The following is a 15473-nucleotide window of genomic DNA, read 5'->3' as shown; positions in this document are numbered from 1 at the left end:
AAGAAGATTACTAGATGTGAATTCAGGTCATTTTTGTGGAGTCGTTCCATAATTTCAAGATTATAAGATGCAGAGGTGGCAGACTGGAAATGGGGAGGTCACACCACAGACTAAAAGGGAACATCTGGATATATTAGCAATCAGAAAACTTAACCTACGAGTGCCCTCTTTTCATCCTACCATGGATCATAATCCCATTGTGATTCCACCATTTAGGAATGTTATTGCTCACGCTGCTTGAAGATATTATGTTCTTATCAAGTACATTTTGATAGTATTTTTATGCAAGGCAAGAACAGATCAACAAGCGCAAAACAATGGCTCAGGCGTTTACATTATGTTGGAACTGTTCTATTTTAATTTAGCAACAATGAAGGCTTTCGCATCCACAGTTACAGAAAATTTTACAAATTAACGACTATGTGTTACAAACTAGACTTATACTTGGTTCTAAATAACTAGCAAGATAAATACTCCTAAGAGGTTTTTTGTACTCTAACCTGATCGATATGCTCACCTTGGTTATGAGGTATCCTGCCCATGTTGCTGACCACTCTGCAAAATTTCTGTCATGTTTACCAAGATAAAATGGCTTCTTAATGCTGACCCAATTGCAAGTCTTCTGGGAGCTTTTATACCTTTATAAACAAAACAACTGACTTTGTTTAAAATTTGTGCATTTCAATATCTGTAAAGTTATACATTAACTTTCAATGTAAATCTTACTGTGATACTTTTCTTTTATTAGAGGTAACCGGCAAAACTTTTTATTCACAAACCCCCAATTGATTATATTTTTAAACAAAATGGAACTTGACTGTAGGCAAAGAGCAAAAAGAAGGATTTCTCACAAAAATAAAGAAAATTCTTTACAGGACTTCAGACGACCGGAGCCACAATCCAGCTTCACCTGGTAGCTATCCATAACTTTACATTGACAGGTGTAGGCGAGACTCTTTTCAAATTTCCACTGCTGAACCATGATGTTAAAAACTACAACTGTGGCCAAAATACGCTGTCAGTTCACACACATTGTTAAAGTATCAAGAGAATACTGCACACCTGGTGTTTAAATGAGGCTCCAAGATTTCTTGAACATGCTCTGGAAAGCTCCGCCACAACCTGCGTCCTGGGCAATCTGTTTTCCCTTCCTTACATTTATATATTTGTAGCAGCTCCTGAAATTTCAATTTTAATCGACCTTTAGTAAAATGTCCCCATACCTAAACTACACTAACAAAATCTATGAAATGTTAAAAGTAATCCCTTGCTAAGTAAAATCTAATACTCCCACTAGCTTCAGTGAGATGATATCTAAATCGACTTGTGGTGCCAATTTGGATAATGAGAATTACAGGTCTCAGCTGGTCCATTATAACAGAAGTAACCCTGAGGCCAAGTGGCTCCAATGAAAATTCCTCTTGATAGGATTCACCCAGATTACATGCAATGCTAAAAGTTACAACTCTATCATTGGTTATATTCAAGCACTCAGCTGCTGTAATGCCAAACACAAATTTCAGAAAGGCCAGTGAATTGTAACTAGACACATGGCTCAACATCTTGATTGTTCTAATAACGCATGCTCCAAATCACCAGCTCAATGTCAATTTCATAAAATAATCCAGATTTTTAAAACATTGTTGAGCCCATGAATGTACAGTTGATAAAAAAACCACACCTCGCAGACCCACCCAGGTTTGATTCATGATCTGTGCTCGGTTTACGAGTCTTAGATTGCATAATCCAATGTGTCCCAAATATTTGCAAAGAAGGATGCAATTAATTCATCACATCTCGGCTAGCTACTCTCTCACAACTCAACGCCTTGGTCTCCATATGTCTACTATATCTTTGGGGATGCCAGAATAGGATTTGGCTGAAGTGTCCTCCTTTCAGCAGTTAAATGCCGTCACTAACACTCCATGCCTCAATTGTAACTCTACCATTAAGTCAAAACTTTGGGTTGAAGAGGGGAGGAACAGAGGTGACCAAACAAAAAATTACAGGATTTCTTGTACTTCAATACAAAATGAACACATCACTAATTTTCACTTTACAAACCATGTGTTATTTGACGTTCACATCCTGATTTTTTTTCTGGATAAGACAGTTGATTTTACCCAAAGGAATAAGGCCAAGGCTATTGCTATAGAGAGATTTACCAACTACCTGAGCTAATAAACACAGTTAGTGGTTAAATGAATGACACACCATTAAAGTTTTACTCCTAATCATGAACATATGGCTAATTCATAATTCTTCTTTCTTTCTTTCTTGCTCGCTAGTTTGTATAAATTCTTCTCGGGCTCCTTCTGGTAAATAATTTGAGAAAGCAGTTAGCTAATGTGCTCTCTCTAAAAATAATCTGGCTTGTTATTACATAAAAGGTCTCTATTAAGTCTGTACAGACAAGCTGCTGTTTCTGTACCTGAATGGCATAAGCAGCCGAGTCCTGAGCGCGAACATTATCTGCATAAGCAAGGAAGGCTCTTGTCAACTCAATCAGCAGATGATGGGCAAAATTGGGGTCCTCCACACCAGCCTGTTGTAACAATCATTACAAATAAACAAGTACATTAACTGCAAATTTTGCTTTAACATTTGATTGCCCCAATAAGGACATTATACAAATTCAACTCATTTTAACAAAATCATAAATGATTTTAAAATTTATTTTAAAACTTTATTTTAAAAACTTTATTTTAAAATATAAAAAATAACTTAAAGCAACTAAAGATGCTCAAGTCAAAGCCTTATTTTTCAAATAATTTTAGTTCAACCCAGCAGACATAATGCATCAATTTTCAGTGAACGGAGGTTGAAAATAGTTTAAAATTGAAGATCGCCTTTTTGAAGTTCACTACATTCGAAACTACTTACTAACCTTTTTAATTATTTTCTTGCTCTCTTCTCATGCACACTACTTGAGGCATTCTTTAACTAAAATACCAAATGGTTCTTCACCTTCGGCTGAATTTGTTGTGGAACAAATTACCCGACAATGCAAACATTACCACTTTGATGTAAATAGAACCACACAGTGTTACAGCACTGACTGAGAACAGTCTGTTCATCATACCCCACTGTGTGGGGTCTATGAAAGCTAACCAATTAGTTTCAAACCCCTAAAATGAAAGCAAATAGTACAGATGCTGGAAATCGGAAACAGATAGAGAATATTGGAGAAACTCAGCAGGTCTAGCAGTATCTGGGGAGAGAAACAGTTCACATTTCAACAAGTTCTGAAGTATTCTCTATGATAGTGTCAAGCTCTTGTCCCATAGCTTGGTCATGTTTTTCCTTCAAGGATCTATCCAATGCCTTTAAAGTTTCTGTAGAACCTGGTGTCAACAGCTTTTCAAGCATTACATTCCAGACCGCAACAATCCTCCACAAAATAAGGAATTTTCTCAATGTTGCATTCTTTCCTCTATCATTTTAAAGCTGTATATTCTGGTTGCTGCACCAGTTTTCCCTTATTTACTCCATCCAACTGTTAATAAATTGAACATCAATGTCAAATCTTTTCCTAATCTTCTTTGCTTGAGAAAATTACAACTGTTTCTTCATCTCCTCCATCAACTGAAGTTCCTTGTAACATTCTAGTAAAACATACTGTATCCTCCCTTGTAATGGAGATTATTTTTTTAAGAATCCCTACAGTGTGGAAACAGGCCTTTCAGCCCAACAACTGCACAACGACCCTCCGAAGTGTAATCCACCCAGACCCATTCCCCTACCCTATATTTGCCCTTGACTAATGCACCTAACCTACAAATCCCCCTGAGCAATTTAGCATGGCCAATTGACCTAATCTGCATATCTTTGGACTGTGGGAGGAAACCGGAGCACCCGGAAGAAACCCACGCAGACATGAGGAGAATGTGCAAACTCCACACAGATAGTCACCTGAGGCTGGAATTGAACCCAGGTCCCTGGCACCGTGATGCAGCAGTACTAACCGTTGAGCCACCATGCCAACCACTTAAACTCTTAATTCCGAATATTTATTGAATCCAAATTGGATCTTTTGCCGTGGCAGTACTTGAACCCAAGTCCCAGAAACATTATCTGGGTCTCTAGGTTAACAATCCAGCAATAATACCACTAAGCCATTGCCTCCCCTCTACTTACCATCTGACTTACATAGCCCACAACTGAACACAGTACCGCAGCCGAAGCCTAACTAATGAATGCAAAACAGTTAAAAATCCATTGGGTATGTTCATTTTCAAGTATCAATGTACTCAAGCTCTATGTAGAGGCACACAAAACATGTCAGGCCAGTATGTATTACTTAGAGACAATAAAATGCAGATGCTGGAATCCAGAATAAACAGGCAGGAGGCTGGAAGAACATAGGCAGCATAGAGAGGTGAAGAAGTCAACGTTTTGGGTGTAACCCTTCTACAGGGCTGCAGGGAAGAGGGAAAATAGATTGGACAGAGAAGACAAAGAGAAAGTTTCCTGCATGAGGGGAAAGGGCACAAGAAATAAATCTTGAGCTCTCAATGACATTGGTTAGGATAAATAGACAAGGTCTTTTTCCTGGGATGGGGGAGTCCAGAACTAGAGGGCATAGGTTTAGGGTGAGATGGGAAAGATATAAAAGGGACTATTGCAGAGGGTGGTGTGTGTATGGAATGAACTGCCAGAGGAAGTGGTGGAGGCTGGTACAATTACAACTTTTAAAAAGGCATTTGGATGGGTACATGGATAGGAAGGGTTTAGAGAGATATGGGCCAAGTGCTAGCAAATGGGACTAGATTAGGTTAGGATATTTGGTTGGCATGGACGAGTTAGACCAAAAGGTCTGTTTCCATGCTGTACATCTCTATCACTCAACAACTCACTTGGAAGCATGAGGCAAAACCGCAGTCAAAGCTCAGCAGCATCTTCTGATTAACATTAACAATCAAGAAACTAATTTAAATTGAAAATATCTATGTGATACCTGATACAATCCTATACGGAGGTTCAGTAGACGTTATGCATCCTTGTTTCAAATGATATACAATCTTACAATACATTTCTTCACAATTATTTCAAGACGACACTCCAATTCAAATGATCCCTTACCACAAACGTGGAGCTTTTTCCCTCTGTGTTACTGGTCATGAGGTCCAATCGGCCGGGATCGATTGCTCCCAACTCACCAAGACACTCTCCACAGAGAAGTCGAGCTTGTGCATTTGCATCTTGGCAGCCCTTCAGAAGCACCATCACCAGCTGAGAGATAATAGGTTCTACTGTCTCACTGTCTGTGGCAAGTTTCACCAACTGGTCCTAAAATACATATAATATATGGATCCATTGATAGTTTTCCTATTTTAACATGGTCTTCAAACAAAATGTATTTTCCTTAGTGTTAAAGAATCACCCTCTCTGTGGAGCCAGTGCTGAGGAACCAGAGAGACATGTTAGAAACATCTTGTTTCGCCTTTGCTTATGGTGTTAAAATGTAATACATTATAACTTGTTATATCTGTCATTACCGCAATATTAAGTGCTTCTGCCACTATTAACCTTGAATTTAGCACACATGGTTTTCTTATCAGTGAATTCATTGAAGACTTAAAGCCATTCATGCATACCTGCTTCTTGAACAAAGTATCCTTCAAACTGGTCAGTGCATGTATACGGACATCTACATTCTCATGCTGAACAGCACGCATCGAAAGCTGCAGTTCAGTTTGTAAGTCTGTGCTTTTAGAAGTCTCCTATAAAACATAAATTGGTGAAATGAATGTTAACACCAAAGACATCTAATTTCTGAAGACGGATCACTGGACCCGAAACATTAACTCTGCTTTCTCTCCACAGATGCTGCCTGACCTGATGAGTTTCTTTAGCAATTTCTGTTTTTGTTTTGAATTTCTGAAGTTTGTTAACTACTTGGCAGCTAAAGCAATACTTCTGGGTTCTTTTAAAACAGTTTAATTCACTAATGATTTAGTTCACTGATGGATTAATCAGCAAACAGAAAGGGTTGTAGCAAAAGTCTCGTCGTACCTTTGGAGAGGAGACCAATCTTATGTTTGGCAGTACTAATTTGCACATTTCTCAGCACCTCTGTCAAGCTTCCATTTAGTGTTTTGAGAACAGATCACATTTTTATTTTAGTGTGTGAAATCTCCATATTATTTGGGGGTAATTTATAGTTAAACTTTAATCAGGCAATCAATGACTAGCACACTGAAATAAAAGGCTCACCTTTCTGTAATCTTGCAGAACCTTCTGGATCTCAGTAAAATCAGGATGTTCTGGCAAAAAGTAAATCTCATGGAGAAAATCTTTTACTTCAGCTCTGAAATAGCAAAAAAAAATTGCTGCAACTTAGCAGTTTTAGCAAATTTAAATTTGCTTAGTGCACATCTGCACATGCCATGTTAGCCATCGGTCCAATGCCTAGTGACAGTTGCCTGCCTTTTTCCAATATCCCTGAACACCATTTTGACTCAAATAATCATCTAATATCCATTTGAATGCCCCAATCAAACCTGCCTCCACCACATTTGCAGACAGAGCATCCCAGGCCCTAAATATTGACTGTGAAAAGGCTTTTTCTTACATCAGCTTTGCATTGTTTGCACATCATTTTAAATCTATGTTCTCTCATGCTTTTTTTCCTTTGTTAAGCAGGTATAGCTTCTCTTCATCTACTCAATCCAGCCAAACACAGTAAGCTCAAGTACCACTCTGGGCTTGAGCAGAAAAATCAAGGCCAACGTATTAGTTCGGTGCAGGCAGTCCCTAGGTTGTAAAGGAGTCCCTTTCTGGAATTCATTTGCAAGTTGATTTGTAAGCAAGTCATAATACAATGCAAAACAGTATAAAGGATCCATTCGTAAATCCAGGAATACTCCTAACTCAGCTCTATAAAATTACATCCCTGTACGAAATTGCATTCATAAGTTGGATGCTCATAAACCAGGGACCCTATGTATTAGAGGTAGGGTGGCTTGGATAACAAGTTATACCAAAAGCCAGATGTACAACCTCTAATTTGAAAGAAGATCAGGGATGTTATGCCCCCTATTCTGACAATATCTATCCATCAATCAATATCACAAAACAAGTTATCTGGTCATTCCTGTTTGCAAGAATTTGCTGCACACAACTGTTCTGCTGCAGTGTAACTGAGAATACAAGGCAAAAATATTTTATTAGTTGTAAAGTGCCTCAAGACATTGATGGTATTAAACGTAGTATAAGGATGCAAGTCTTCTTCAGGATAGCTTTTTGCAGTAACATTGCAAACAATGACAACAAACAACTGAATTTATGCAATGATTTCATTGTAGCAGAATCACAAGGTACTTCACACTTGAAGAGGACATAAACTTCAGAGATGCAAAAGGCATCACTGAACAGTTGCAAAGTTGGGAGGTGGAGTTAATTATTTGTACTCATTGTCAGAATATAGATCTGGATCCGTGAAAATGTTGCCTACAATAGGAAAACAGACTGAGAGGTGAGATCACAATTTCAATGTATGTGTCTGTTCTGTTATTCACGAAGTCATCAAAAAATAATTTTACCTCAAGCTCATGCCTTTTATAACAATGACACTCGGATACATTTTTACATCAGCAATAAAACAACAACACTTGCCTCTGATCGAGGATTTTGTGACCACTATGCAGCACTTTTTTCTGTCCTCATAGCAGTTTAAACTAAGTGCCAAATAAAGAGGATCTTCAGGCATCTAAAGATGGTGATAGTAAATGCACTGAAAAGATTCACTTTTAATTTTAAATTGTAGAGTTGCAATATAAACATTGATTGGATTAAGTTAGACCCAAAAATATTATTTTAAAGTTTCACAAACATTTAAAGTTATGTGGAAATTATCACAGAAACTTGACATTGCACAAATCTAAAATGAGCTTTTCCGAGCTGGAAGTTTTTTCAGTAGCAATTATGAACATTATATGCATTAATATCCAGTTTATAATCCCCTACAACAAGATGCAACTTCAAGTATTTTCACAACAAATAACAGCCTAAAAATTTTAATCAATTTGCAGATTGCTTGCTGGAGTTTGTGGGATGGAGAGAGAAAAGGGAGATTTCTCAACAATACATCATCTGGAGGAGCGTACTACCGACAGCAACTCCTAGATTTTCTTGTTTAACTGTACATTTATGGACTTCAGACATTGGTGTCGGCTTTAGTGGACTAAGGGAGCTAGCATTGATAGTTTTCTCATTAAATGGAGATGGTACTCCAGATCCTAGAGATTAAAGTCGAGATTAGAGTGGTGCTGGAAAAGCACAGCAGGTCAGGCAGCATCCAAGGAGCAGGAAAATTGATTTTTCGGGCAAAAATCCTTCATCAGGAAACCTCAGTTTCCCCATTAAAACCACTGTAAAACCTGGGACACTGACTGCAATCTAAATTCCAGCTGAATGAATAAAAACAATTAAGCAAATAATACAAGAATTAGTTTACCTGTTCTCCACTATAAGATAGCGAAATATTCCAGCTGTCTCCTTTGGCTGAATCGACATTAAAGGCAGCAAAGCCACAATCACTTGACTGAGAAGGGCCCCCAGATAACCAGGATCTAAGCATCGTACAAAGCAATCCCAAGCTCTGAAAGCAAAAGATTTAAATTACAGAATGCCATTAAGGAAGAAACCTATTAAAATGTATGAAAGAGGTAATAAGCTGTGAAATCTAATGAGAAAAGTTAAAGCAACTATCAAAACTCTAATACAGAATAGAATAAGTTAGTAGGAAAGTGGGAAGGTATTAATTCAAGATTTTGTTCCATACTATTCTGTCAAGGCCTCCATGAGAGAAAAATAAATCTCCTCCAATTACTCACCTCACAACTTAAGCATTTTAAGACCTCCAGCACCACCTCCTCGGCAATATGAACTTTTTAAATATATCAATATTTATTTCTCCAAGCTCCCTAGTTTCCAAATCCTTTTCCACAGTAAATACTGAGTAAAATATTTGTTTAGCATCAAACCCATTACCTATGGTTCCACATATAGTCGGCCATGCTGATCTTTAGGGGGCCCCAATCTCTCCTTGGTTACTCTTTTGCCCTAATATATGTATAGAATCTCTTTGGATTCTCCTTAATGATATTTGCCAAAGTTATCTCATGTCTCTTTTTTTCTCCTCCTGATTTTCCTCTTACGTATATTCCGACTGCCCTTATACTCTTCGAGGATTCACTCGATCCCAGCTGTCCATACTTGATCTATGCCTCCTTTTTCTTGACCAGAACTTCAGTCTCTCTAGTCATCCTGCATTCCATACACCTACCAGCAATAAATTTCACACTAACAGGAACATGTCTAAACTCTTGTTATTTCATTCTTAAAGGCCTCCTAATTCCCAAGTGTCCCTTTAACTGTGAATAGCCTTCCCAATTAAATTTTGACAGTTCTTGTCTAATACCATCAAAATTGGTCTGACTCCAATTTAGAACTTTCACTTTTTGATCAGTTCTATCTTTTCCATAACCATTTTAAAACTGATAGAATTATGATCACTGGCCCCAAAGTGTTACCCCAATGATACCTCAGTCACTTGCCCTACCTTATTCCCCAACAGTAGGTCAAGTATTGCTCCTTCTCCAGAAGGTACATCCACATATTTAAAAAGAAAGTTTTTCTTGTGCACACAAATTCTTTCCCATCCAGGACCTTAATAGTATGACAGTCCCAGTCTGCATTTAGAAAGTTAAAATCCCCTACCATTACAATCCTATTATTCTTACAGATATGTGCAGTTTAGCTTGTACATGTTGTACATTGCTGCTAATGTGTATCAATACCCTGAAGCTTATAAAGCTACCAATACAACCCATAAATAGCTTCGTTGCTCATAGAAATGCCATATATCTTTAGAAGCTTAGAATACAAATTGGACAATCCCATTGCATAATTTAATTCAAAGACAGCTCAGACTAATCAGGCAAATGCCCTCAGTCATCTTATGTGCCAGCTTTGTGCCATGTCACTGCTTTCTTTTTTAACTTCTACAACTGTTTCTTCATGTTTTAATGCCATAGATGGAACTGACATACTGGTTGAACACTCAATCAAGATTTTCACCTGGCTCTCTGTGTTCTGACTGTCATCTCAAATTTGATTTTGCTTCAGTTAAGTCACAGCATATATTTATACGGTGCTTTGAAAAGGTGAGTTAGAAAGCAAAATTTGATCGACAAATAAGGTGATGTTAGGCAAGATGACCATATGTTTGGTAAAGAACTATGTCGTAAAGAGAGTCCAAAAAGAGGCAGAAAATATAAAGGGGTTTAAGGAGGATACTATTAGCACAGAACTAAGGCAATCCCAGACAAGATCAACAATCAATAGGCCAGGATTAGATGGGCCTCTTACTGAGACATTTGTATCATCGATAGTCACAGGTGAGGTGCCGGAAGACTGGAGGTTGGCTAACGTGCTGCCACTGTTTAAGAAGGGTGGTAAGGACAAGCCAGGGAACTATAGACCAATGAGCTTGGCGTCGGTTGTGGGCAAGTTGTTGGAGGGAATTCCGAGGGACAGGATGTACATGTATTTGGAAAGGCAAGGACTGATTAGGGAAGTCAACGTGGCTTTGTGCGTGGGAAGTCATGTCTCACAAACTTGATTGGGTTTTTTGAAGAAGTAACAAAGAGGATTGATGAGGGCAGAGCGGTAGATGTGATCTGTATAGACTTCAGTAAGGCATTCGACAAGGATCCCCATGGGAGACTGGTTGGCAAGGTTAGATCTCATGGAATACAGGGAAAACTAGCCAATTGGATACAGAACTGGCTCAAAGACAGAGGATAGTGGTGGAGGGTTGTTTTTCAGACTGGAGGCCTGTGATCAGTGGAGTGCCACAAAGATCGGTGCTGAGTCCATTACTTTTCATCAGACAGAAATGATTTGGATGTGAGCATAAGAGGTATAGTTCGTAAGTTTGCAGATGACACCAAAATTGGAGGTGTAGTGGACAGCGAAGGAGGTTACCTCAGATAACAACGGGATCTTGATCAGATGCACCAATGGGCTCCGGAGTGGCAAATGGACTTTAATTCAGATAAACGCGAGGTGCTGCATTTTGGGAAAGCAAATCTTAGCCGGACTTCTACACTTAATGATAAGGTCCTAGGGAGTGTTACTGAACAAAGAGACCTTGGAGTACAGGTTCATAGCTCCTTGAAAGTAGAGTCACAGCTAGATAGGATGGTGAAGGTGGTGTTTGGTATGCTTCCCTTTATTGGTCAGAGTACAGGAGCTGGGAGGTCACGTTGCAGCTGTACAGGACATTGGTTAGGCCTCTGTTAGAATATTGTGTGCAATTCTGGTCTCCTTCCTATCGGAAAGATGTTGTGAAACTTGAAAGGATTCAGAAAAGATTTACAAGGATGTTGCCAAGGTTGGAGGATTTGAGCTATAGGGAGAGGTTGAATAGGCTAGGGCTGTTTTCCCTGGAGTATCGAAGGCTGAGGAGTGACCTTATGGAGGCTTATAAAATCATGAGGAGCATGGATAGGATAAATAAACAAAAAGTCTTTACCATCGGGTGGGGTAGTCCAGAACTAGAGGGCATTGGTTATGGGTGAGAGGGGAAAGATATAAAAGAGACCCAAGGGGCAACTTTTTCACTCAGAGGGTGGTATGTATATGGAATGAGCTGCTGGAGGAAGTGGTGGAGGCTGGTACAATTGCAACATTTAAAAGACATCTGGATGGGTATATGAATAGGAAGGGTTTGGTGGGATATGGCCCAGGTGCTGGCAGGTGGGACTAGATTGGGTTGGGATATCTGGTTGGCATTGACGAGTTGGACCGAAGAGTCTGTTTCCATGCTGTAATCTCTATGACTCTATAACTCAGAGGGATGTGGATCAGAGCTTACAGAGCTAGTAAGAGGTGAAGCCATGGTCAGAATTGAAAACATAGATAACAATTTTAAAACTGAGACATTGATTGATCAAGAGTCAAAGTATTTGAACAACACGATTGGTCAAGAGATTAGTGTAAGGATGTAGGGAATTTAGATAACCTAAAGTTTTTTTTTAATACACACATAGTAATCGCTGGCTAGTCCAGCATTTATTATCCATCCCCAGTTGCCCCTTGAGAAGGTGGTGGTTGGTTGCCTTCTACAACCACTGCAGTCCACTTGCTGTAGGTAGACTTGCAATGGGAGGGAGGGAATTCCAGGGTTTTAGGTCAACAACACTGAAAGGAACACCGATATATTTCCAAGGCAGGATGGGGAGTAGCTTTGAGGGGAACTTGCAGGTGGAGGTGTCCCCTCATCTCTATTGCCATTGTCATTCTAGATGGAAGTGATTTTCAGTTTAGAATGTGTTGACTATGGATCTTCGGTGAATTTCTGCAATGCATCTTGTAGCTAGTACACACTGCTGACACTAAATGTACATGATACTGGGAGTGGATGTTTGTGAATGTGGTGTCAATAAAGTGGGCTGCTTTGTCCTGGATATTGTGAAACCTCTTGAGTTTTGTTAGAGCTGCACTCATCCATCCAAGTGGGGAGCATTTCATCACACTCCTGACTTGTGCGTTTCAGATGGTGGTCAGGCTTTAGGGAATCAAAGTCAGTTACTCACTGCAAGATTCTTATCCTCTGAACTGGCCTTGTAGTGTATTTATGTGACGAGTCCAGTTAAGTTTCTAGTCAATAGTAACTCCCAGGATATTGATAGTGCGCGATTCGGTAATGGTAATCACACTGAAGTCAAGGAATGGTGGTTAGATTGCGTGTCTTATTGGAGATGGTCATTATCTGGCATTTGTGTGGCATGAATGCTACTTGTCACTTTTCAGACCAAGTTTGGATATTGTTGAGGTCTTCCTGCATTTGGACTGCAATGTAAGGCCTTTGTTACAAATTGTCTTATTCCATTCCCATCCAAAGAAAGCAAAAAGACATGAAGCAGTCTTTCAGGGTAATATTTCTATTCAGCAGTGATCAGTTCATTTTTTTTTTAAACACAACTTTTAATGTCAAAACTTCAATGAAATTTAACTTTGCATTCCTTTTCACTCAAACTGTCCTTCAAAACAAACCTGCAGCATAACTCAGGAAATTCATCTCTGTATCGTAGGCCTGTCCTCAGAGTGGTCATCATCTTTACCCGGACGGAACTAATATGTTTTGGTCCCATCAATTTCATTAACGACATTAAACTATTCATGGCCTGTAAATTTAAAACAGATCATTAATAACTGGGTTTTGTTCAAGTTCTTCAAACCATAAGACGACCATAAGAATTTACTTACCATCATTTTATCATTCATTCCAACACTGGAACTCAGTAGATGCATATTAAAAAAGGCCAGAATCCCCAACAATTTTGGTTGCAAGTAGTCCGCCTAGAAAAATATTTTTTTTTTAAAAAATCAATAACAGATTCTTAATGTTTTTATTTCAGATGAAGTTTGTTCAAATATTGACTAAACTAATGCTCGTTACCTCGCACTGGGCCAGTTCACGCTCCACCTATCTCAGAGGTGTGTCATGACATCTCTGAATAGACTGATTCGAAAATATTTGTAACAGGGCACAAGAGCAGTGTTTGTCAAATGTTTTTCATTGAAAGACCACTTTGTCATTAGATTACTAATCATAGTTCACAAGATTTTAATTATGATACAGGATATAATATAAGATTATACATTGCCTTAGTCAGTTTTGTTTCACTTTAGTTTTATGGATATAACAGAAGATATATATGCAACCGGTTTTGGCAATTTAACTTTAGCGATGTTTCCTGCTGAGCCCAGTGAAGCACATATGATCTGATCATCTTGTTGGGGAGGCCTCTCCAGCTGGCCGAGACACTGTCATTCAGAGCTTCCCTCCATGAACCTCCCACTCGCAGCTCCTCTCCTTCCCTCAATCATTTCTTCCTTCTTGCTGGCCCACACCTGAGGCCTTGCTCAGAGTGACAGCTTCAGGATAAGAGGCAGCAAGTGGAAGAGTCAGGCAGGGAAGTGGTGAATGGAAGTGGGTCAGAAAGTTGGAAGGGGTGAACCTTAGGGACAAGCAGTGAGCAGGAGGTAATAAGAGTTATTAATTCTGTTTCTCTCTCCAGTAAGTGAGCGGCATGGTGGCTCAGTGCCAGGGACCCAGGTTTGATTCCCGCCTCAGGCAACTCTCTGTGTGCAGTTTGCACATTCTCCCCGTGTCTGCATGGGTTTCCCCCAGGTGCTCTGGTTTCCTCCCAAAGTCCAAAGATGTGCAGGTCAGGTGAATTGGCCATTTAAAGTGCCCAAAGTGTTCAGAGTGTGTAGGTTAGGTGCATGAGTCAACGGAAAATGTAGGGTAATCGGGTCTGAGTGGGTGTGGACTTGTTGGCCCAGATGACCTGTTTCCACACTGTAGGGATGCTATGATCTATGATTAAAGAGTTGCATTTTTCAGGATCTCAGAGACAACCTTAAGCGAGGAATTGTCCTCTCAAACTTGTACTTGTGTTCCTTAAAATTGAGGTCACAGATTCCCAAAGGAATCAATATTAAAAATGAAGTTGAGTTAGTGCAGAATTTTTCCCCAAAAAATACTAATGCATTCATTGAAGCACTGTCCATTCCTAGGTGAAATAATTTGAGACATATTACTATTAAAGAAAAACTGTAGTTAACACTTTTACAACTTGCTCATCAGAAAGGAAATAAAACATTATAAGTTAAACAGTTACATATTTCTAAATGCCTTTATTCATAACTGGGACTTGTAAAATGAACAAAAAAATGAACATAAATGCAAAAACAAATATCAGACTCCACCTTGTGGCAGACATTGATCAGTGCAGGGAGTTGCTGAAGTCCCAAACACGTCAGAGTGCAGAAGGAAAGAAAAACAAGAGGTAACAGGAGTCATTTGGACAATGGACATGAGGGATTTTAAAGGCAAATACGGAGGGTGGGAACAGGAGTGGTTGGAGGTCAGAGAGATGGATAGGGGAAAAAAAAAAAGAGGGATTTTAGGATCAAGGGCGAGAGCACAGGGAATAGATACAAAAGAAGTCGTCCCCAGTTGTGGTGCACCAAAGATCTGAGGAAAAAGCGATGTGCACATATGGGATGTGCAAATCTGTGATAAGTGATGTGGAATGCTCAATGGATATTTTGTGCTATTTTATGAACAAAACTAAATGAAACAAGGTTGACGAGTCAAGGTGAGAGGTTTGGCAGTATTTTGCACAGGCAGTTCTGCTATAACGCATCTATCGTTAAAACAAATTGGCTGTAAGGCGATTGGGTGAACAGGGAATGCGGTTTCTAAAGAGCAAAATTTTAAAGTGCGTTTTGGCTGTAACGCGATTAGATCACCAACACTTCAAGTGTTGTTTGTACTGTGCGATTTTTGTATAAATTGGGTTGCACAGGAACGCAACTATCACATTCTAGATCATCTGCCTGTATTCTGAAACCAGCTTATCTACAAGAGGAATCTGAAACAGATGGGCATG

General features: G+C 39.2%; 1 protein-coding gene across 1 annotated transcript in view; it reads right to left on the bottom strand.

Moving 5' to 3' along the window:
* The window catches only part of atr (ATR serine/threonine kinase), a 90705-nt gene that overhangs the window by 39357 nt on the left and 35875 nt on the right, over positions 1-15473 (bottom strand). Inside the window, exons 17-25 of the mRNA XM_043702780.1 lie at positions 13279-13371; positions 13066-13196; positions 8459-8602; positions 6217-6310; positions 5598-5723; positions 5083-5289; positions 2432-2545; positions 1063-1178; positions 518-638 (exon numbers count right to left, since the gene is read on the bottom strand). Coding sequence (XP_043558715.1) covers positions 518-638; positions 1063-1178; positions 2432-2545; positions 5083-5289; positions 5598-5723; positions 6217-6310; positions 8459-8602; positions 13066-13196; positions 13279-13371 — 1146 coding nt within the window. The remainder of the gene's footprint in view (positions 1-517; positions 639-1062; positions 1179-2431; positions 2546-5082; positions 5290-5597; positions 5724-6216; positions 6311-8458; positions 8603-13065; positions 13197-13278; positions 13372-15473) is intronic.

This window comes from Chiloscyllium plagiosum, chromosome 13 (assembly GCF_004010195.1).
Source record: "Chiloscyllium plagiosum isolate BGI_BamShark_2017 chromosome 13, ASM401019v2, whole genome shotgun sequence".
NCBI classification, from domain to species: Eukaryota; Metazoa; Chordata; class Chondrichthyes; order Orectolobiformes; family Hemiscylliidae; genus Chiloscyllium; species Chiloscyllium plagiosum.
This window is presented reverse-complemented; position numbering and strand designations above follow the sequence as displayed.